The sequence below is a fragment of the Felis catus genome, chromosome B4 (assembly GCF_018350175.1).
Source record: "Felis catus isolate Fca126 chromosome B4, F.catus_Fca126_mat1.0, whole genome shotgun sequence".
In the NCBI taxonomy this organism is placed as follows: Eukaryota; Metazoa; Chordata; class Mammalia; order Carnivora; family Felidae; genus Felis; species Felis catus.
The window spans coordinates 20601756-20626751 of NC_058374.1; the positions used below are offsets into that span (position 1 = coordinate 20601756).

General features: G+C 35.6%; 1 protein-coding gene across 18 annotated transcripts in view; it reads left to right on the forward strand.

Moving 5' to 3' along the window:
- The window catches only part of MLLT10 (MLLT10 histone lysine methyltransferase DOT1L cofactor), a 237965-nt gene that overhangs the window by 166844 nt on the left and 46125 nt on the right, over positions 1 to 24996 (forward strand). For 7 of the 18 annotated variants that reach the window (XM_045060978.1, XM_019834031.3, XM_006933291.4 and 4 more), the window contains 4 exons: positions 463 to 1032; positions 8898 to 8942; positions 9789 to 9821; positions 23078 to 23125. The exons of 1 other annotated variant lie outside the window; for it this stretch is intronic. In XM_045060978.1, coding sequence (XP_044916913.1) covers positions 463 to 1032; positions 8898 to 8942; positions 9789 to 9821; positions 23078 to 23125 — 696 coding nt within the window. The remainder of the gene's footprint in view (positions 1 to 462; positions 1033 to 8897; positions 8943 to 9788; positions 9822 to 23077; positions 23126 to 24996) is intronic. 10 more of the 18 variants (XM_045060981.1, XM_045060975.1, XM_045060974.1 and 7 more) reach the window with 10 other exon arrangements.

The following is a 24996-nucleotide window of genomic DNA, read 5'->3' on the forward strand; positions in this document are numbered from 1 at the left end:
GTAATTGAAAAAGAGGAAGTTCTCCCAGTTATTCAGATTAACAGTAGTAGTCTTGTCAAACTCTCTTTGAGAATTGCTGTTCTTCAGTCCTTCCTCCAGCATACACAGGTATTTGGGGAAACACTGAGGAATGTTGCCATAGCAAAAGGTAGGTCGAATAAAGCACATCTTTTATCTTGGTCATTGTAGAAGTAATAGCTTACAATTTAAGAGTTAATACTCAGTTTAATAACTATGAAATGACAAATATTTTTTAAAGAAAGTTTTATAGATAAACTTGATTTCAATAATCACCTTTTTTAAACTCTACTTTGTTACATAGTGTTGTCCTAAGTTTTATAGTTAGTTTTTTCTTCTCCATCTCTTTTTGATGATTGTATCATTTCTATTGCTCATGGGAACTTTTGCATCCAATTTTTTTCTTTTCCTATCCCCCCCCCCCCCTTTTTTATTTTACTACAGGCAGTTTTTCAGGAACTCCAGGCAGTGTAAAATCATCTTCGGGAAGTTCAGTACAGTCTCCCCAGGATTTCTTGAGCTTTACAGACTCAGATCTGCGTAATGACAGTTATACTCACTCCCAACAGTCATCATCAACCAAAGATGTACATAAAGGAGAGTCTGGAAGCCAGGAAGGGGGGGTAAATAGTTTTAGTTCCATAATGGGTCTCCCTTCGACCTCAGCTGTTATTTCACAGCCTAAAAGCTTTGAAAATTCACCTGGAGATTTGGGTAATTCCAGCCTTCCTACAGCAGGATATAAACGGGCTCAAACTTCTGGCATAGAAGAAGAAACTGTAAAGGAAAAGAAAAGAAAAGGAAGTAAACAAAGTAAGCATGGGCCTGGTAGACCTAAAGGAAACAAAAATCAAGAGAATGTTTCTCATCTCTCAGTTTCTTCTGCTTCACCAACATCATCGGTAGCATCAGCTGCAGGAAGTGTAACCAGCTCTAGTCTTCAGAAATCTCCTACCTTGCTCAGGAATGGAAGTTTACAAAGTCTTAGTGTTGGCTCGTCTCCAGTTGGTTCAGGTAGGGATTTGCCCGCCCCCCTTTTTTTTTTACTTATGCCCCCGTCCCCTTTCTTGTACCCCAAAAGGGAAATTAAGCTATTATTATGTTAATACTTTGAGTTGCTGAATGACATTTACTTACCTGAATGAAAAGAAAATTGTGTTATGTAAGATCTTAGTTCGGTATTTGGACAAGATGTTTGGCACTAATCTATCTGATAGTTTGCTTAACTAAAAATAGGCTGAATAGTTTATTTATTGGTCATTCAGTTCTTATGAAATACCTGGAATTAATTTCCCATTTTTGTTTTTGCTTTACCTGCAAGTATTTTAAAACCAACTCAGAATTCACAATTGAGGTGTGAGAGTTTTGCATAGTTTTGCACTGTTTTTGATTGGTGCTTGTTTTGGGGCTTCCGTTCTCTAAAGTTTACATTGTTTTAGTTTTCTCAGTTCCTCACACGAATTCTACTTGAAGTACTCCATCTGGAATATTTTTTAATCAGTAATAAATGATTTGAAAAACGGACTTTAACAGTCATATTTTATTTCAGGAGATATCTGAAATGATTTATGTTCATTTTGTTTTCAAGTATGTTTAGCACTTTTTTTTTTTTTTTTTACCATTGACTTTACTATAGTATGAATGAATTTTATATATGTTGTTACATCATTGGGATGCCTCTTTAACCTATACTTTGCATTATGAATATTTTCAGTTCTTACAGATTTTAAGGTTCATGTTTTTAGACAAAAACTTAACAGTTTAGATATTACCTAAATGCCAACATCTGTCTTTTAAATTGTTCTTCAGTTTGAGGTAAATGGGAATTTGCTCCCATTCTAAGGGAGTAAAGAGCATATGTAAAGGTCAGAAGTGAAAATTATTAACTATAAGTATCATTTGTGCTAGGGTCTGTTAATGCTTTATGTTTATTATCTTGTTTAATCCCTACACAAGTTTTACAAAATATGGGCTATTTATTTCCCCCTTTTACAGCTGATAATCCCAAGGCTTAGATAGGTAAAATAAATTGCCCAAGATCACAACGGACAATTTCTTTCTTTCCGTTTTTCTTAGCCAGCTTCATTGCCACAGTGGATCTGCTTGTTTTTGAGGAATGAGTAGAAACTGTGACAGGATTGTTTCATTAGAAGAATTAAGGATGGATTTAGAGCATGATTTCTCAATCTTGGCACTGTTGACATTTTGGCCGGGACAATTCCTTACTGTGCAGTCCTGTCCTGTGCATTGGTAGGGCATTTATCAGGATCCCCAGCCTCTACCCACTAGATGCCAGTAGCATCCAAAGTTCCCCTTCACCCCTCAGTAGTGACAATCAAAAAATGTTGGGGGAAGGGTGCAAAATCTAAACCCACTATTTTAGAGGGGAATAATTCAAATTGTAATGAGAAATAAATCCATTGAAAAAATTTATATTGCACATCTGCATATACATTTTATTTATATGTGTTCTTTTAGACCAAAGGGCTTAGCAACTAGGATTAACCCCTAGTCACAACAAAATAAATTTAGACAATTTACTTAAAAAATTGAGTTCATACTCATTTTTTAGCAAGAGACATAAGTAATCAGGTGAATAACTTACTGAGAAAATTAAGCCTGAATTTACTTTTGTGAAAAGATCCCCACTGATTTCCTATATACATAGAAGCATAGTCTGAATATTACTGCATTTCAGAAATTGCATTGATTCGAATAGATGCTGTTTGAAATACACATCCTCAAGTTAATGGAGTTAAATCTTGATTTACATCTCTGAAAAGATTTTCCTACCTGTTACAAATTTAGGGAGATTTTAGCCATGGGAGATTGTGTTCTTTTCACAATAATTACTTTCTGAGGGCAATGTTTGTGGTATATCTATAGGAGAAAAGCATGAATTTGTGTCTTTTTAACCTCACCGTTAGGTAAAGAAATTTAGGGAGAAACTCCCATAAATATTATTTCATTAAAGTAAATGATGTAAATTTAGACTTGCCAAGATTTTTTTTTTCTTAAAATTGTGTTTAAAAATAACTGAAGATTTATGTTTTGTTAAAGCTATAATCATGGACTAAGATTACTTAAAATGATTTGAGATAATATATCCTTAGTATACATTTTAATAAAAGTTTTATGACTAGATCAGAGCATACCCTTATTGATAAGCTCACTACTAAAAAGTCTATTCCTTACTTAGAAGAACCTGGATATTTAGGAATTACCATGGATATTTAGGAATTATGCCCTCTAAATCGTAAGTTAAGAATTGTTAACCGCTGTTGACACATAGTATGTACTACACAGTGTCTTTTTGTTTTCTTTTTGTTTTTCAATGTTTATTTTTTTGAGAAAGAGAGAAACAGAGCGAGAGGGGAGGGAGGGGCAGAGAGAAAGGGAGACAGAATCCAAACCAGGCTCCAGGCTCTAAGCTGCCAGCACAGAGCCCAAGGTGGAACTCAAACTCGTGAACTGCGATCATGACCTGAGCCGAAGTCAGGCTGCCTAACCGACTGAGCCACCCAGGTGCCCCACTACACGTTGTCTAAGCACTTGATAGAAATTGAGTGTTATTACTCATTGTAAAGAAGTGGAAGCAATTTTCACAGCTCTGTATGGTGGAACCATGCATGCATTTTCCTTGATTCGAGAGACCCTCGATTATAATATTCAAGAGGTGTTTACTGATGAAGGTCTAAAACCACACTATTATATAGTGTCAGTCATACTTTAAGCAGCGGAATCAGTGAGAAAATTTGAGCCAATAATTTCACTTGCAAAGTTGAATGTCTTACTAGTATGAAAATGCTAAATTTTCTTTGAACTAATTTTAGATTGAGAAGTTAGTAGTTTTGTAGTTTTAAAACCGGGAAACTTTTTTCCCATATAAGTAGGAGGGAGAAATGTATACTGTATACTGTGTTATCCAGAATTGTTTTTGCATGATGACCTTTTCAAAAGATTTGTTTGCTTTCACGACAAGTTGATAATTTAGTAATGATGAAGGTGACCTTTGTAAGCACTTGTTGGCTATGATGTTAGACTATAACATGCTCTATATAATCCTAGCTTCATGAGGCAAGAGGGTCTGTTTGTCATGTTCATCGCTGTCTCCTCACTGCCAGCACAGTGCTTTGTATATAATAGATTGTAAACATATTTTTTTAAATGAATGAATACTATTAGTAATTACCGAGAACACGTCATGTGGTTAGTAGTACCTGTGTGATTTTTAACTTCTAAGTGTTTATAGCCAGGTTGCAAGTGAAATTATTTATTTGTTTATTTATCATATAGTATTACAGACCAGTTTAGGATGTGTTAATTAAGTTGGAAAAGACCATAGAGAAGTTGGGATTTGAATTACACTTCGGAGTAGGCAGAGAAACGCCCACAGCAGTATCAGAAAAGAAAGTAAAGTTGTATTTGAAGGATAAACCTAATTGAAACAAGAAACTTGTGTTTGTGGGATAGGTGGAGGTAATGTGGACTAAGTAGGACAGGATGAGTTTGTGGGAAGTTGAAGGTCAGGCCGAAGAAATCCAACTTCCAGGCTGGTCTTAGAATAGACATCCTGGACTTAATTCTGGCAACTTCCTATTAAAAGAACTTCATTGACAGAAAAAAAAATACATTGCTTCTATCAGCTTGCAGTAATCGTTAATGTCCTATATTTGAAAGCACCTAACAGTTTCCAAAGAACTCTTAATTAGTATCTTACTTGTTCCTAAGAACAACCTTGTGAAATAGGGCAGCTGCTATTATCGTTGTTGTATTTCCTCTGATTTTACCACAACTAGGATATATAGTAGAAGTAGAATCAGATCCTTGTAATGTGATTGTCTTAAAATTGTTAGAAGCATTGACTTAATAGTAATCAAAGTTTTATCATGACATGTTCAAATTATAGTAGCATGTATGTAGCAAAATATTTCTTCTAGGAACTTCAGATCCTATCAGAGTAGAAATCCAGAAAATATCTGTAAGCTCCTTGTCTGATCAAGGGTTTGGATTGTAAGATTTTTATTGTAAGTTGAAGTACATCTTGATAAGTGATTTACTGTTATAGTGACTTGTACAAAATGGGAAATCAGTGTGTTGTTTTAAGTGGCTACTAAAGGTTGTAAGTTTGGGTGTATAGATTATGTTAAGCTTTTTTTTTTTTTTTTTAATGTTTTTATTTTATTTTTGAGAGAGACAGACACTGTGAGTGGGGGGAGGGGCAGAGAGGAGGAGACACACAATCTGAAGCAGGCTTCAGGCTCTGAGCTGTCAGCAGAGACCCCGATGCAGGGCTAGAACTCACGGACAGTGAGGTCATGACCTGAGCTGAAGTCGGACACCCAACCGACCAAGCCACCCAGGTGCCCCTGTGTTAACCTTTTTTTTTTTCTATATGTATTCTAGACAGGTAGAGCTTTTGAAACATTGAAAATTAATACAGCATTTGGAAAAGTTGACCTGTTGTATTTGTCCTTTTTTCCTATTTATCTTAACCACATTGCAAGAGTTTGCGATTTACTAAAGTGAAAGTTAACATTTTTTTCTTCATAAAAGTTAACATCTTACTTGAGAAAATTCTGGTTTTCATTAAATGATAAGTAGTTGATGGTTTAGCGTTAACTTATTTTCTTTGAGCATCCTTTCAAAGTTTCTCTGTTTATTTTATTTTTGAATTGTATTTATTTAAAAAAAAATTTTTTTTTCCAACGTTTATTTATTTTTGGGACAGAGAGAGACAGAGCATGAACGGGGGAGGGTCAGAGAGAGAGAGGGAGACACAGAATCAGAAACAGGCTCCAGGCTCCGAGCCATCAGCCCAGAGCCTGACGTGGGGCTCGAACTCACAGACCTCGAGATCGTGACCTGGCTGAAGTCGGACGCTTAACCGACTGCGCCACCCAGGCGCCCCTTGAATTGTATTTATTTTTAAAGTTTATTTATTTATTTTGAGAGAGGGAGCAGGAGCAGAGGAGGGGCAGAGAGAGAGAGAATCCCAAGCAGGCACCACGCTGTCCATGGAAAGCCTGATGCAGGGCTCGAACTCATGAACTGTGAGATCATGACCTGAGCTGAAACCAAGAGTTGGTCACTTAACTGACCTAGCCACCCGGGTGCCCCCTCCCCCCGTTTTTAAAAATCTTAGTCTCTAGTTCTTTAATATGACGCTGCCATGGCTTTGCAAGTTAAGGTACTTGAAATCTATTTTAGTGATGGAATTCTTTAGTGGTGATAAATGCTGTAAAAGGAGATTCTAGGAAGGCAGTTGTTTGATTCTGACCTTGAGTACTTAGTCATGAAGTCTTGAGGTTTCATGGAGATGAGTTATTAATATGAATAGATCACTTTAAGAGAAGTTTGTTCTTGTGGCGCCTGTGTGGCTCAGTCAGGTAAGCGGACGACTTTGGCTCAGGTCAAGATCTTGCGGTTCACGAGTTTGAGCCCCATGTCCGGCTTTGCGCTGACAGCTCAGAGCCTGGAGCCTGCTTCGGATTCTGTGTCTCCTTCTCTCTCTGCCCCTCCCCCACTCACGCTCTGTCTGTCTCTCAAAAATTAATCAATAAATAAAACATTAAAAAATTTTAAAAGAAAAGTTTGTTCTGACTTCTACTGAAAAGTGAAGGTTATGAAAGTTTAACTTGAGCCCATGTAACTATGAATGGGTTTGTGTTAAATATATGCTTATTTATGTTATATCCTACTTAGGTTACTAAAATGAAATTGAGAAGTCTTTTCCTGGTAAAATATTTTAATTAGGAATAGTCTGATTCTGTAAACAAATAAGGGAATCATAAAGATACAAATAATCTAATAAATTCACAAGAGTAGACTTAACAGTTATTGAACATACTTCAAACCCATCTTAATGACTCAAGTTCATGGTTTTATATATATTGATTATGTTGGGTCATAAACGAAAATCATAGGATATTGGATGCTGCTAAGACCAGAATGTACCTTGAAATTTGCTTCCTCAGAAAATCCTCTGATTTTTGTTTTTGTCTTTGATGATTTGAAAATTTGCTGGCCCTGTACCATGTAGGTCTTTTTGCAAAAGTACCAGATCAAAGGCCAGAATAGCCATATTCTGTTTATTTCCCCCCCAGAAAAAATCCTTTTGGTATTATGAGTGTCCTTTGGTTCTTTTTCTGCACCATTCCAGACAACTACCATTTCTCTATAATGTACCATTTCAATCTTTTCAGTAGCCCTCACTCTCTTTTTTTTTAAATCTCACTTGAATTTGTTAACGAGCATTAAAGATGGCAAATTCTTCCACCATGTCTCAGTGTTTGAGTATCATCTGGAAAGGACTTCATTAAACTCATCAGAAGTTTGGTTTTTCAACAGTAGCTAATGTGAAGGTTTTTTTCCTTTTTTAAAAAAACATTAGAACGATTAAAAGTGAGTGCTCGCTTGCCTCTGCCTTGCTTTGTCTTTCTTATTTCAAGTTATTTGGAGGGTGCCCATGATTGGACTTGACTTCTGAGATATGCATATGTGTAGATGTGTGAGTGATGGTTGCCTAGAAGACTCCGTTGTACACATGATTCCTAGAAGTCATATTTTTGGTTAAGTAATTCCAGAGAATTTCCAGATATTCTTCTTTTTAAAAAAGCCCAACTGTGTTAGCCACAGAGGAATACCTGTTGTTTCCCTGGTTAGCAGGCCAGGTCCTTTGAGTCACAGACTTAGTCCTGTGTCAGTTAGCTTTTCCTTTGGAATGCCATACAGAAATTTATTTTTCATTTTCTCAGGAGCTTTTGCTTTTAGCAGTGTTTCATTGCCTTATGTCATCCTCTGCTTGTTCTCTTCATTTGGGTGGAGCAGAAGAATAAGAGTGATGGCTTATTCATTCATTATCGCCATCAAAAATGAAAGAAAAGTACAAGAAAGTAAGCTGGGTGTAGTTTTGACAAGTTTTATATTAAAATCATAGATTTCTGCTCATACATAAACTAATTTTTTGTACTTGAATTGTAATGTCTGATTGACCACAGAATTCAGATATTTTTGACAAATTGTTCTCGTCTAATGAATTATATAAAACACATTAGTTTATCACATTGCTGATTATACTCCCTCTTATTATGAATCCATTTTTTCTTACACGCTTGTTTCACAGATTAATTTGTAAGCCCTTATGTCTTTTCCTCTTTTTTTTTTAAAAGGTTTTTTAATGTTGGGATGCCTAGGTGGCTCATTTGGTTAAGCGTCCGACTTTGGCTCAGGTCATGATCACAAGGTTTGTGAATTCAAGCCCCGTGTCAGGCTTTGTGCTAACAGCTCAGAGCCTGGGGCCTGCTTTGGATTCTGTGTCTCCCTCTTTCTCTCTGCTCATCCCATGCTCATGCTCTGTCTCTCTCTGTATCTCAATAATAAATAAACATTTAAAAATTAAAAAAAAATTGTTTTTAATGTTTATTTATCTTAGAGAGACAGAGACGGAGTGTGAGTGGGGGAGGGGCAGAGAGAGACAGAGACACAGAATCAGATACAGGCTCCAGGCTCTGACCTATCAGCACAGAGCCCGACATGGGACTCAAACCCGCAAACCGTGAGATCATGACCTTACCCTAAATTGGCCAACTGAGCCACCCAGGCGCCCCTTTTCCTCATTCTTTGTATACACATGCACATGTACACATTCCCGCACTATCCCATCAAAGAGTTGTGAGAATTCCATCATGTTTGGTCCTTCTTCCCATCACATTATCACATGCCAGATACTGGTTTATAATTTCTATTCCCACATTTCTGTTTGCCCTTCTCAGCTAGACTTTGAGGTGAATGTTTCCTTGTTTTTCTGGCCTATTTTCTTTTTCTACCCTCGAATCACTGGCAACTTCTCCTGATTCCTTTCTCCTCCCTCCCAACAGAAATTTCCATGCAGTATCGGCATGATGGAGCTTGTCCAACAGCTAGTAAGTTGTCGAACTGGGTTGGTAACCCAGGCTTTTTGACTTCTACTTTAGTGTTTTTTTTTCCTATTATATAATGCCACCCCTGAACCTCTTTAAGTTTTAATTTTCCATAATGCAGTTGGTTCTTAATTGGGTTTTTTTCCTCCTACAGAGATATCTTAACTTGCTGCTTGTCTTGTGGTCAGGATCCATATTAGTCCAATTGCGACCAAATTTTAAGTATTGTTGGCTTTTTAATAAATGGTGTTTCTTGTGACTTCTGTTCCCTGTTGAAGTAATATTTTTAGAATTTGGTTCCCACTAATCTTAATGTTAATGTAATTTTTTAATATTTGTATGTTGATATTAGATAGAATTCTTGCCTTGACTTCTATATATGTCGAGACTATTATACTGAAGTCTAGGAAATGAAAATTTTTGATTGGGTTAGATGATAAAATGAAGTTTTTCTTTATAATAAATACTGCTGAGTGTAGAATTTGTTGTGATCGATTTACCTTTACAGAATTGAATCCTACAGATACTTTAGCAAGAAAGACATTACATAGACTATGAAACATCTTTTTAAAAGTAATTTTATATATGTATTATTAAGAAAATTTGTCGCTATTATGACAATATATCTAACATATTAAATTTATTAGGTGATAGATTGACAAATGAAATACAATATTTAGAAATTTATACCATATAAAAACTGAGCCAAGCTTACAGTTTTAATGATTCAAACAATGATACATGATACTTACTGAGATTTTATTATACTGTTTCAGTCTATGCCTATGTATTTCTTTTGTGTGTTTGAGAATGATCTTAACCTGAAGTCCTTTTTTCCTTACTTAAAAGCTTTCTCAGAGTTGCTGAATGCAATACACAATGGTAAGTTTTATTAGAATCTTCTCTAGTGGTTCATTTATCACAAAGGTTGCCTTTTATAGAGAACCCGGGTTGAAAGCTTGCATGTTCTATTGATACAATGAAACCCAGCTCTGCAGTGAGGCAATTGTTCAGCCCCTCAGTGAGAACTTTCTGTAGATTGCCTACAGGAGGATGCTAGGTCAATATAGTTCATCAGTTTCACTTTTATTGTCTCTCTGGAAGGCAAAATGATAATAGTGTTGTTCTAACTTTATGAAACTCTTTTTTTCTATTTTTGTAAATAGTTTTTCTAGTTCTTTTGAGCTCTCTTGTGGCAGTGCAGTTAGTAATTGGTACTTAGGTCAAGAATTAGCTGCTTCTTCCACAACTTGAAATGTGAATTTTGTTGTTGGGATTTAAAAAAGTTACTGTGTAGAATACTTTTACTGCATTGCCCTATATTTTATATGCTGAATAAATGGAAGATAGCCTTTTAAATGATGCTTAATTTGGAACCAGGTTTTTACAGGGGAGTTGCATCTTCTGCAGAGTTGGGTTCTAAAATCAGGACATGAGGCAAATGCTAGCTTTTTTCAATATTGCAGTGTAATTATAATGAGAGTCACGTTTGCAAGTAATGTTTGAGTGATTCTTCAGTTTTGAAGAAAATTTAGTATTCAAAAAAACTCTTTTGAATCTAGTGTCCTCTTTGTTGCTTGTTTTCAGTTATTAACTGACATAACTTACCTGCTCAAGACAGTTTATGTAATTCTAAGAGGTTTTTGAGCACATTTTTATTAACTTTATGAAATCTTGCATATTTTGATAATGTAGTTTAATTTGCAAGTCGCTTTGTGTTGTATTTGGAGTATATTGTCAGATGTTTACAAATCTATAGCAAGAAACCAATGGCATGATGAAAAGGCGTAGACACTTGTGTTGATTCTGAGGGTTGGGGTGGTCAGGATGGGAAACCCATTTTACAAATGATCATTTTATTAATGAGTATCTTTATTTATAATCTTTGCTTCCCTGTGTAACCGGAATTGCAGACTCTCAGTGAATTCTCCAGATAACATGGAACTCTTGAACTTTAGGTATCTAGAGGAAAAAGGGATTGGAAGCATTCGTGAAAATAAACTAAATATGTTACTCTTCTTTGGTAGGGAAGCATAAAAACAGAAGAGGTTTAACATCTTTTTCAGTTTGCATAAATTTGGCTGTCTAATTTTGGAATATTAGAGTTTTAGAGACATAAAGAAAGTTTGAAAAGCGTATACTTGGAATAATAAAGTAGATTTTGTGGGGAGCGATTGAGAATGAATTGTCACATAAATCCTTTGCCATTGTTGGCCAACAAAGTACTGGAATATGTCAATTTAATGGGACAGTTGTCATGTTTTTCTCTATAGGTGAATGAAATTAATGTCCTGGGATTAATAGAATGAACACAGGTTTTCTTTAAAATTTTGTGTTTCTTTAAAAGATTGTGTTTGAGACAGAACACTGTGGTAGTATAGTCAGATATTTGTGTGTTCTTAGTCACATAATTTTGAAACATGAAATAATGTTTTTTTTTTATCTCTTTATTTTATTTTATATCTAGAAGTTTGTACCTCTTGACCTCCTTCACCCCTTTTGCCTCCTCTCTTGCTTCTGTTTACCTAAGCAACCACCAGTCTGTTTTCTATATTCATGACCCTGGAGTATTTTGGATTTTGTTTTGTTTTAGATTCCATATTTGAGATCATATAGTGTTTATCTTTTTCTTTTCTATCTGACTTAACTTCACTTGGCATAATGCCATCAAGGTCCATCACTTTGTCACAAATGGCAAAATTTTGTTCATTTTTATAGCTAAATAATATTCTGTTGTATGTATATATAGCACATTTTCATTACTGTTCACCCATTGATGGACATTTAGGTTGTTTCCATGTCTTGGCTATTTGTAAATAATGTTGCAGTGAACATGGGGTGCACGTATTTTCTCAAATTAGTGTTTTCATTTTCTTTGGATAAATATCCAGAAGTGGAATTACTGGATATATGTTCAACTTTTAATTTTTTGAAGAACTTCAAACTTTTCCATAGTGGCTCCACCATTTTACATTCCCACCAATAGTACACAAGGGTTCCCTTTTCTCCGCATCCTATGATTTCTTAACTTTTTGATAATAGCAGTTCTAACAGATATGAGGTGATAACTCAGTGTGATTTTGATTTGCATTTCCCTGATGATTAGTGATGTTAAGCATCTTTTCATGTGTCTTTTGGCCACCTGTACATTGTCTTTGGAAAAATATCCATCAAAACCAGATGGTTTGAGGATTTTTTTGTTATTGAATTATATGAGGTTTTTAAAGTATGTTTTGGGGGTGCCTGGTGGCTCAGTCGGTTGAACGGCCCACTCTTGATTTTGGCTCAAGTCACGACTGTAAGGTGGTAAGATTGAGCCCCATGCTGGGTTCCATGCTGATTGTGGAACCTGCTTAAGATTCATTCATTCACTCTCTCTCTCTCTCCCTCCCTCCCTCCCTCCCTTTCTTCCTCCCTCTTTCGCTTTCTCTTCCTCCCTCCCTCTTTCACCTTCTTTTAGTTTCTCCCTCCCTCCCTCTCACTCTTCCTCTGCCCCCTCCCTCACTCCCACTGTGTATGTCTCTCTCTCTCTCTTAAAAAAAACAAACCAACAATACATGGATATTATCAGACATATGATTTGCAAATATTTTCTCCCATTCAGTGCACTGCCTTTTTATTTTGTTGATGGTTTCCTTTGCTGTGCAGTGCCATTTTAGTTTGATGTACTTGAGGGGTTTTTTTTGGCTTTGGTCAAATCCAGAATATCATAATTCATGTTAAGGAGCTTACTGCCTATGTTTTCTTCTAGAAGTTTTATGGCTCAGGGTCTTATATTCAAGTCTTCAATCCATTTTGAGTTAATTTTTGTGTACAGTGTAAGGTAGTGGACCAATTTCATTCTTTGGCATGTAGTTCAGTTTTCCCAGCATCATTTATCAGAGACTGTCCTTTCCCCATTGTATATTCTTGGCTCCTTGTAAATAACTTGACTCTACATGCATGTGTTTTTTTCCTGAGCTTTCCATTGTGTTCATTGATCTGTGTGTCTGTTCTTATGCTGATATCATATTGTTTTGATTGTTATGGCTTTGTAATGTAGTTTGAAATCAGGGAACATGAAGGATCCAGCTTTGTTCTTTGTTCTCAAAATTGTTTTGGCTATTCAAGGTCTTTTGTGGTTTCATACAAATTTGGGGTTTATTCTACTTTTGTGAAATACTATTAGAATTTTGATAAGGGATTGCACTGAAGCTGTAGAGTGCTTTGAGTAGTATGGACATTTAAGTGATACTATTCTGATCCATAAACGTGGAATATCTTTCCATTTATTTGTGTCTTCAGTTTGTTTCGTTGATGTCTTCTAGTTCTCAGTATACAGATCTTTCACCCCCGTAATTAAATTTATTCCTAGATATTTTATTTTTTGATGTAATTGTAAATGGGATTGTTTTCTTAATTTCTCTTTCTGGTAGATTGTTTTTAGTGTATAAAAACACAACAGATTTTTGTATGTTGGTTTTTTATCCTGCAACTTTACTGAATTTGTTTATTAGTTCTTAACTGGTGGAATCTTTAGGGTTTTCTATAAATAATATGTCATCTGGAAATAGTGACAGTTTTACTTCTTCCATTTCAATTTGGATGCTTTTAATTCATTTTTCTTGATAGTTGCTCTGGACTTAATATTTTTTTATTGCAAAGAGAAGAATAGTAGTGATGCTTGGTGAAGTGGTATTTTAACCTAATGAGGATTTGAGGGAGAAATACTTGGACTTAGTTGGGAAAATCCATGTTTGTGTTCTCTCTCTCTCTCACTTTTTTTTTTTAAGCGTTAGCTTATTTTTTTAAATTGTAAAATACACATAAAATTTGCCGTTTTAACCATTTTTGAGTGTTATATTCACATTGTTGTACAACCAGTCTCCAGGAGTTTTTAATCTTGTAAAACTGGCACTCTGTAGTTATTAAACAACAGCTTTCCTTTTCTCTCTCCACCCTGCCAAGAGCAACTACAGTTCTTTCTGTTTGTATCTATTTGACTGTTCTAGATACTTCATAAGAATAGAATCATACGGTATTTGTCTTTTTGTGAATGGCTCATTTCCCTTAGCAGTAATGCCTTTCAGGTTTATCCATGTAATAGCATGTATCCGAATTTCCTTTTTTTAAGGCTAAACAATATTCCATTGTGTGTATATACTGTCATTTTCTTTATTCATTTATCTGTTGAGAGACATTAGATTGCTTCTACCTTTTGATTATTATGACTAAGCTGGTTTGAATGTAGATGTGCAAGTAATCTCTTTGAATCTCCATTTTACCCAGAGATGCAATTGCTAGATCATATGGTAGTTCTGTTTTAAGACAGAGTGTCATACTGGTTTCCACAGTGGGTGCACCATTTTACATTCCTGCCACCAGTGCACAAGGATTCCAATTTTTCCACATCCTATTATTTTGCTCATTTGTTTGTTTTTTATAGTAACCACACTACTGGGTGTGAGGTGTTAAATGTTAGACTTTACATATTTTATTTCTTTATTATATTGAGTATCAAGCAATAAAAAGCTTGAAACTTGTCAGTCAGAGAGGAGTAAAAAAAGAATTTATGTTTTATTCAGTCATTTTCTATGGTCAAACAGTATACATTTATTATCTTACAGTCTGTAGGTTAGAAGTCTGACATGGACTTGCTGGGTTAAAATCAGGGTATTGGCAGGTTTTGTTCTTTTTTTTTAAGGTGATAGGAGAGAATCTGTTTCCTTACCATTTCCAACTTCTAGAAGCTGCCTGCTTATTTTGCATAACGGCCTCATCCTCTGTCTTGAAAGCCATCAGTGTTGGGTAGAGTCTGTCTTATGCTCATGCCTGTCTGATTCTCAGATTCAAATTTTATGACAGCTTGGATGATTTGATTGGGCTCTCTCAGACAGTCTAGGATAATCTGTCTTTCTCAGCGTTCTTAATTTAAATACATTTGTTTAGTCCCTTTTGCTATTTAAGGTAACATACTCACAGGTTTATCTTTGGGGTGGGGGGAGGTATTATCTGCCTACCATATCTGCTTCATGGTTATTTAACTGCCTTATTACAAGTAAGTATTACTGCTTAATCTAACAAGAAGATATAACATGTATAAATTTTTATGTACCCAATATAGGAGCAAGCAAGTATGTAAAAGAAATATTAATGCCTAACGGGAGAAACAGCAATACAATAATAATAGGGGACTTTAACACCTCATTACATCATTGGATAGATCACTGAAACAGAAAGTCAATAAAGAAATACCAACCGTAAGCAGCACAGTAGACAGGAAGGACTTGCACAGATAATTTATAGAACATCCATTTAAAAACACAAGAATGTACATTCTTCTCAAGTGCACATGGAATGTATTCCAGGACATATCATATGTTAAACCATTAAACAAGTCTTAATAAATTTAAGAAGATTGAAATTCTGTCACCCATCTATTCTGAACACAATGATATGGAACTAGAAATTAATCGCAAGCAGAAAACTGGAACATTCACAAATATGTCAAGATTGAACAACATTGATACTGAATAATTAATTAATGGGTTAGAGAAAAAAATCAAAAGAGAAATAAAAAGACGCCTTGAGATAAAAATGGAAATGTAACATACCAAAATTATTGGTTGCAGCAAAAACAGTACTAAGAGGAAAGTTCATAGCAATTAATGTCTACCTCAAGAAATAAAAACTGCAATGTAGCTTTATACCTCAAGACACTAGAAAAAGAACAAATGACGTCTTGAGTTCGTAGGAGGGAAATAACAAAAATTAGAGCAGAAATAGAGACTTAAAAAGACAATAGAAAAGATCAGTGAAACTAAGATCTGGTTCTTTGAAAAGATAAAGAAGATTGACAAACCTTTTGACTCAATCAAGACAAAAGAGGACTTAAATAAAATCAGAAATGGAAGAGGAGATTACAGCTGATACCACAGAAATACAAAGGGTCATAAGAGAGCACTGTGAACAATTATACATACCAACAAAATGGATAACCTAGAAGAAATGGGTGGATTCCTAGAAGCATATTACCTTCTAAGACTGAATCATGATGAAATGAAAAATCTGAATAGACTGATTACTAGTAATGAAGTTGAATCAGTAATCAAAAACCTCCCAACAAACAAAATTCCATGATCAGATGGCTACACTGGTGAATTCTACCAGACATTCAAAGAAGAAGTAAGATCGGTCTTTCTCACACTTTTCCAAAAGATGGAAGTGGCAAAACTCTTCCAAACTCATTTTACTAGGCCAGCATTACCCTGATACCAAAACCAGACAAGGGCACCACAAAAAAAGGGAATTACAGGCCTGTATCCCTGATGAACATAGATGCAAGAATCCTCAACAAAATATCAGCAAAACAAATTCAATAACGCATTATAACTATTGTGCAGTGGGGCGCCTGGGTGGCTCAGTCAGTTAAGCATCCAACTCTTGATTTAGGCTTGGGTCATGATCTCACGGTTTCTGAGATCAAGCCCCACACCAGGCTCCAAAGCCTGCTTGGGATTCTCCCTCTCCTCTCCCTGCCCCTTTCCCACTTACACACATGTATACTCTTTCAAAGTAAATAAACATTTTTTAAAGTGTACCATACACCATGATCAAATGGGATTTATTCCAGGGATGCAAGGATGGTTCAACACCTACAAATCAGTTCATGTGAGACACACCACATAACAACATGAAGGACAGAATTATACGGTCATCTAAGTAGATAAAAAGTACTTTACAAAAGTTAACATCTAGTTATGATAAAAACTATCAACGAAATGGGTATAAAAGGGGAATATACCTCAACATAATAAAAGCCGTATGTGACAAGCTCACAGCTGGCATCATACTTGACAGTGAAAAACCGAAAGATTTTCCTCTAAGATCAGGAACAAGACAAGAACGTCCACTCACCACTTTTATTCAACATAGTACTGGGAGTCCTAACCAAAGCAGTTAAGCAAGTAAAAGAAATAAAAGGCATCCAGATGGAAAAAGAAGTTAAACTATTTTCAGATGACATATTATATATAGAAAACCCTGAAGACTTCATCAGAAAACTGTTAGAACTAATAAGCAAATTCAGTATAGTTGCAGGATGCAAAATCAGTATGCCAGAAGGTATTACATAAATTGTTTCCAAAATTAGGTTTCATTAGCACGTGCATTTATGAAGCATTTTTGGCTTTAGTACCCTTTTTGTTAACTTTTCTCTCTTAAACTGCTAGTGACTAGTTCGGTTGCCAATTCCTTGCAGAATAATTGTTGGCCACTCTGTTTTGAACCTTTTTGTATACACTACAACATTCTCCTCTTTCTTTTAAATAAAATATTTCAGAATTACGTAAAGTACAGAGACTGATACACATCATGAATTTATTACTAATTTAACATCTGTTAATATTTTGCCATATTTTCATAGATCCTTTTCCAATTTATGAAATATTTGATACATTTTAAGCAATATGTGTAAGCTCTGTAGCATGCAATAATAAATACTCAGGAACCTTTCACCAATTTAAGAAATAGAATGTTACTAATGTTGTTGAACCTAGTGCATGCTCTTTACCACTGTATTCCCCAAAGTTTAACTACTGTCCTGATTTTTACATTTATCATTCCTCTGCTCTATTCTGAAAGTGTGCATGTATAAAAAGCACATTCCCTTACCCTGTTTCATTCTTTTCTGTGTCAGAGTAAATGGTGGTTCTTCTACTTCTTCATTATCTCATTATCTCATTTCCCCCCTAAATTTTTAATGAGATAAATTTCACATAACATAAAAGTTACCATTTTAAGCTGTTTAAAAGTATACAATTCGGACATTTTTAGTATATTCACAATGTTGTATTAACTGTCACCACTAATTCCAGAACATTTTCATCAAACCAAAAATAAATCATATATACCCCCAAGCCCCTCTTCCCTGCAAAATCACCGGGGAATCACTACTCTACTTTCTGTCTCTATGGATTTGCCTGTTCTGGACATTTCATATAGAGGGAATTGTACAGCAGGGGGCCATTTAAGCATACGGTTTATCTGTGTTGTAGCATGCATCCGTACTTCATTCTTCATTTATGACTGAATAACACATTGTGTGAATATTCCATATTTTATCTGTTCATTGGTTGGTGGACATTGTTGTTTGTACTTCTTGGATAGTATGAAAGATGCTGCTGTGAACATTCATGTACAAGTTTTGGTGTGGATATGTGTTTTTATTTGTCTTGGGTATATTCTTGGGAGTATACTTGCTAGGTCATATGGTAACTCTGTATTTAATGTTTTAGAAACTGCAATACTGTTTCCCATAGCATTTGTAGTATTTTACATTCCTATTAGCAATCTGTGAGGGTTCCAACTTCTTCAGTCCTCACCAAGATTTGTTATTTTCTTTCTTTTTTTTTTAAATCATAGCTATCCAAGCTGGTGTGGTGTCTCATTGTGGTTTTGAATTGCTTTTTCCTAATGACTAATGATATTAACATCTTTTCATGCTCTTATTGGCCATTTCTAGATCTTCTTTGGAGAAATGACTATTTCTATTTTCTGTGTGTCCGTTCTTGAAAATTTTATGTTTTTAGGAGTCTTCCCCCCCCCCCCCAAAGAATTTGCCCGTTTCACCTGCATTTTTTAATTTGTTTGCATACAGTTATCATAGTATTCTCTTTATAATCTTTTTAATTTGATAAGGTGAATATCCTTACAATCCCCTTTCATTCCTGATTTCAGTAATTTGAGTCTTCTGTTTTCTTTGTCATTCTGAAAGATTGGTCAGTTCTGTTCATCTTTTAAACCAGCTTTTAACATTTAACATTTTCTCTAAAGTGTTCCTGTTTTTATTCCATTTCTGCTGTTTATTATTTCCATCCTTCTGCTTGCTTCTGTTTAGTTTGCTTTTTTTCCTAGTTTCTAAACCGGAAGATTATTGATTTAAAATTTTATTTATTTTTTAATTTCTTAAAATGTTTATTCATTTTTGAGAGAGAAAGAGAAAGTGCACAAACATGGGAGGGGCAAAGAGAGAGGAGGACAGAGGATATGAAGCGGGGTCTGGGCTAACAGCAGCGACCCCAAAGCTGGGCTCCCAACTCCGAAACCATGAGGTCATGACCTGAGGCGCTAACCAGCCAAGCCACCTGGGCACCCCTAGGTTTTGTTTTGTTTTGTTTTGTTTTGTTTTTTTAATAGGCCTTTACAGCTATAGCTTTCTTTATGAGGGCATATGGGTATCTTTTATGATTTTGAGTATTCTTTGTTGTATTCCCAGTATTCTCTTTCTCTCTCTCTCTCTCTCTCTCTCTCTCTCTCTCTTTTTTTTTTTTTTACTTCTCCTCCTGCACATATTCTCTTAGAAAATGTTGTAACACATATCTATAGCTTTAGCGATCATTGATGCTCATTAGATTCCCAAATCTGTTCATCTAAATATCGAATTATCTCTTGAGTTCCAAGTCCATTTCCAACAAATTAATAAATCTCTGTTCCTCTTACATTCCCATTCAAAGCCTGCTCCTTCTTTTGTGTTCCTTATCTCTGTATGGGATTTAGCCACCTAAATCTGTTATGCTACGGAGTTAAACTAAGCTCATCGTGACTTCTCATTTTCTTGGTTATCATTTTATTTTTAAAAGTTTTTCATGGGGCGCCTGGGTGGCTCAGTTGGTTGAGCGGCCGACTTCGGCTCAGGTCATGATCTCACAGTCCGTGAGTTCGAGCCCCGCGTCGGGCTCTGTGCTGACAGCTCAGAGCCTGGAGCCTGCTTCAGATTCTGTGTCTCCCTCTCGCTGACCCTCCCTCGTTCATGCTCTGTCTCTCTCTGTCTCAAAAATAAATAAACATTAAAAAAAAAATTTTTTTAAGTTTTTCCTGTTATATATCGCTTTTTTTTTACCTTTATGTTTTCCCTGCCCCTACTTGGGTCATATGAACTCTTTCAGCAGCTTCCTAAACTTCATGTCATTATCTAATTCATTCATTAGCTGCTGCTAGAATCGGTGGCCTACTTAAAAATGCAAATCAGGGGCACCTGGGTGGCTCAGTCGGTTAAGCAGCCGACTTCGGCTCAGGTCACGATCTCGCGGTCCGTGAGTTCGAGCCCCGCGTCGGGCTCTGTGCTGACAGCTCAGAGCCTGGAGCCTGTTTCAGATTCTGTGTCTCCCTCTCTCTGACCCTCCTCTGTTCATGCTCTGTCTCTCTCTGTCTCAAAAATAAACTTTAAAAAAAAATTAAAAAATGCAAATCAGGGGCACCTGGGTGGCTCAGTTGTTTAAGTGTCCAACTTCGGCTCAGGTCATGATCTCATGGTGTGTGAGTTCTAGCCCTGCGTTGGGCTCTATGCTGACAGCTCAGAGCCTGGCACCTGCTTCAGATTCTGTGTCTCCCTGTCTCTCTCCCCTTCTCCCGCTCGCCCTCTGTCTCTCTCTGTCTCTCTCTCTCTCTCTCTTTCAAAAATAAACATTAAAAATTTTTTCTAATGCAAATCGGATTGTGTCACTGTCTTACTTAAATCCTCAAAGAATTATCTGGTATTTTTGAGATAAAATTAATATTTTTCAGCATGGCACGTGGAGTTTTTCATAATCTGCCTTATCTCTTCTTTCCAACTTTATGCTGCATTAGTATAACATACTTGTAGCTAATATTGTAGGAAATATTGTGTATTAATTAATAGTCATGGGCATTATGTGTTAAGCTACATCTTAATTTAGTATTTCTCAGAGAGGAACCTAGGACTTAATGGTGGTTGCTCTTCTGGGTGTGTATGTATAATTATTCCATAAACTTTTGAAAAAAAAATTTTTTAATGTTTTTATTTTTGAAAGAGATAGAGAAAGGCTCTGAAGCAGGCAGTCTCCAGACTGTCAGCACAGAGCACAGAGCCTGATGCGGTGTTCGAACCCATGAACCGTGAGATCATGACCTGAGCCAGTCAGAAGCTTAGCTGACTGAGCCACCCACGTGCCCCAAAATTGGTACTTTCTGATCAGGAAATATTATCATCAATACAGAGAAAAACACATTTAGGAAAACACTTCAGTCTAAATAAAAACCAAAAAACAAATTAGGCACAGTGGGATGAATTTTATGTGACCAGAGAAATTTGGGAGAAATAATATTAAAATTACTGTCTCAGTAAAGGAAAAAGAGAACCGGTAGGAGAAAGATAAAACGTAAAACTCTGTTAGCACATTTTGGGAACTTTGACAACAATTTGGAAAGACAAAATAGTCATTTAAATATTATAAAGACCAATGTATGGAAGGTAAACTTTAAATAGGTGTGCCCGTGGAGTGAAGTGCCTTATGTTTTGTGACATTTGGTTTTATGGTGGTGCCTGGGAGCTAGCCAGCTTGACTAGGAGAATTTAGATTTCATGATGCCTCTAAAGTGTAAGTGTGACTTCTTGGTTTCATCTAGTAGGTGTATTTAAAATGATGAAACAAATGATATGAATACGGGGATTATGGTTTGCTTTTCATAGTCCAGTTGCAAACTAACATCTCATCGGCCTGGTTCTAACTGTTCTGTTTCAGGTGTGATTTTACTCTAGTGCTTTTTAGGTTGTTTAACAATTTATTTATTTACAAGTTTTTCTTACTAGACTATAAACTCATTTACAGTAGGGGTTGGGTTTTATTCTTTATTTCATTGGTTTTTAGCTCATCATCTACTTGATGCTCCATAAATATTGAATGAATAAATCATTGTCAGTTGCTACATAGTCCTGGAAGAGTTTTCATATATTCTTGGTAATATGTTCATTTTCTTTGGAAATTAAACTTTGCATTAGGCAGTCTTGTTTCTCTCAAGAGTAGTAACTTGGTTCTTCCTACAATAATGCATTTGCTTCATTTGTTTATCTTGGCAATTCCTATTTTTAATATAATTTTGAAATAGTAGATTAAAGTAGCTAAAGTGCTTAGATCTGTTTTCACAGCAGTATATTGCTAATTGATTTCTGTGCCCCATTTACTATGCTTTTAAATTTTCTTTAATTATGGTACTTCTGGTTTGTCATGACCATGCTCATTAAACAAATCTCATTTGATGGAGGAGGCAAAGTAATGTCAACCAATTATTCATAAATATCTGCTATAGGATTTAGAATAAGCATGAATGCTAATTGATTTTAGGAATGAACGTTCTTCCTCAAGAATGGAATCCTACTGAGGTTTGTCGTAATAGTTTGTAGGAAACTAGATCTTTACTGTTTACATGTGCCCCCTTTTCAGGGAAGCATTAAGAAGGTGTAGGGATCTGAGAACAGAGATGAGCAATTTTCAGACATCACCACAGCCTATTAATCATTTGAGATTCACTGCACATAATGAGGTATTAGTGATAGGAGGAGCTGTTGCTGTGAACAGTAGGGAGATTGAGAACCATAGATCTAGATGATTCTAGATCTAATTTCTTTTTAATCACAGTAGACTTGTTTTTCCTTCTTACGTGATGTAGAAGGCCGTATTCTTTATTTTTATACAGTACATTGTTACATTCCAGGATGCAGCAAATGCTACTGTTTGTTCCAGTGTTTGTTCCTATGCCGGAAGGAATTTGGCTAATACTATATAGCCTTGCTAAGTAGTAGAAGACATATACTGTCAATAAGATGGTACGGTTTTTTCCATTTCAAATCAGCCAAGGTATTTATCTCTTGGATCACTTCTAAGCTTCTGGAAGATAGGCTTCATCTTAAGTGATAAACACAGAAGGATATTAACATTTGGATGGTGAATCAGCACTGGGAAGAAAACGTAATTTTCAGTATGCATGTTAACTACTACAAAGGAAAATGAACTTACAGGAGTTTCATTGAAACTATAAGAGAGAACCTGAAAAGGGAAGGGATTAGTATAAATGCTAATGAATTTGTAAGAATTACTTTTAAATTAATTAAATGGTAATGCCATTAACAGTCTCTTTATTTAGAGTGGTGCCTTTTTATTTTAGCAAAAACAAATTTATAATAACTTAAATTTTCCACAGTTTTTTTTGTTGTTTTGTTTTACTTTAACCCTACTGATTCCTGTCCCCTCCTCCCCCCCCCCCCCCCCCCCCCAGTGGTTTAAATTTCTCAACTTCTTATCATGGTAGTTTTTAGGAACTGGTTATTAAAAATTTTAAATTAAAGTGTGTCTTTTCTTTAGACAGAGATGACAGTTCTACACTAACAAAGCAGGAACTTAAATTCATAGGTATGTACCAAGTTCAAGCATGATTTTAAAGGGTAATAGTGTTAAGTTAATTAATCCTAATGAAGCTTAGAAACCTTCCTATATAAAGCAGTTATGGGGATCTGTAGTCTCAGAAATGATAACCGAAAGGAATTCTCCATAATTCTGGGTGGTTGATGGGATGACTGTTATCATGTTCTTGTTGTACTTGTTTGGATTTGTCCTATTGCCTAAGACATGGTAAGGTGGGTTTTAGGATTTCTAAAGTTATTTACCTGTCAGGATCTAGATGCCTAGACCACTTTGTACATCTGTGACCCCTCTGTCTCACTGAGGGAAGGAAGAATCTGAGACCATATTTTGTGATTTATAATACCTTTCTAATTCTGTGATGTACTTTTCAAATACTTCTGGATCAGTTGAGAGTGAGCATGTGCATTCTGAATCCAGTATTCTTAACCAGTTAATGTATGCAGCTACTCCCTCCCCTAAAAACCTCAGTTTCACATATTTATAAAACTAATCTTGTGGGTGTGATTACCTGCACTATGGAACTTTTCCTTCTCAAAAGCGTCTTAGTCTTTTTTTCATTTGAAAAGTATAAAGTTCTTTCTGTATCTAAAAATCCTGGTCATTTTCTTTGGGGAACTGCAAATGGATCCTTTCAGGAGCAGTAAAATCTAAAAGGATAAATATGTGCATAAATAATAATTTCAAGACATAGAATTATAACTTCTTTAATGATCTACAGTATAAAAAGAATTCAGGGCAGGGAAAACTACTTTCAGCTGAGGAAATGAGATGTCCAGAGAATGTAACATTTTACCTGATGCTTAAGGAATATGTAAAATTGAGCTATATGGAGATAGGGATCCGGGGTAGACTCCAGTCCCTGGAATACAGATAGCACACGCAGTGGAACATAGGTGTGTAAAGTGATGGTGATACGATATTTGATATGAAATGCATGAAAAATAATAACCTTACGTATTAGCCAAAGGAGTTGAAAATAGTTGGTAGTTGGGAAATAGTTTGAGTTGGGGAAAAAAATAAAACCTGTTGTTCTGGAAGGTTCATCTGGCTGTAGCATATAAGAGTATTGAAAGGAGCCAGAGAACAGAGAAACCAATTAGATTTTTTTGTAATCTAGCTGAATGTGTTAAGGGTCTGAGTGAGGGTAATGGAAGTCAGACTAGTGGGACATCTGTTACTCAAGAAGAACTGGTAATAATTGTCAGTAAATTGAATGGCAGTAGCTGGGGGAGGATGGGTATTCATTTACCAACAAGATGTTTAGGTATAGATGTTTAGCATGCAAATGAACAGATGAGGTTAGAGTGAAACAGAATTGGAAATAAATTCATATAGGGGGTAAATATAAACTCTGAAATTGGTCATGGCTGAGCAAGGTTGGTAGAGAAGACAGAAAGGTTGAATCAGGTTTATTTTAAAATAGAAAAGTATTAATAAGTGGAAAGGAAGACTCTAGAGAGATAAAGGGTTAAGATGCAAGAGAAGACTATTTCGTGAATCAAAGAAACTGGATAGATGAACAAGTAGAAAAGTAACTTGAAGGAAGACAGAATAGCTGTGGAAACATGGAGTATAAAAGAAAAAAATTAACCTCCACAATTTGGGGTTAATGAATGTTAATTAATGAATTAGATAATTTTAGAAGTAGGTTTTCTCTCCAAAACAAATGATTACTTTCAGGTATACATTAGTAACTCGAGAGTGTTTACAAAAGTTGTCCTGTTAGTGTACTTGAGAAAAATGTTTTAATGATTACATAATAGTGATAATGATACCTGTATATGTAAAGACTTTATTTTGTAATTCTCAGGGTTTCCTGAGAAGTTATCTCCTTTCCTCTTGTGTGCATCTTTGATTCT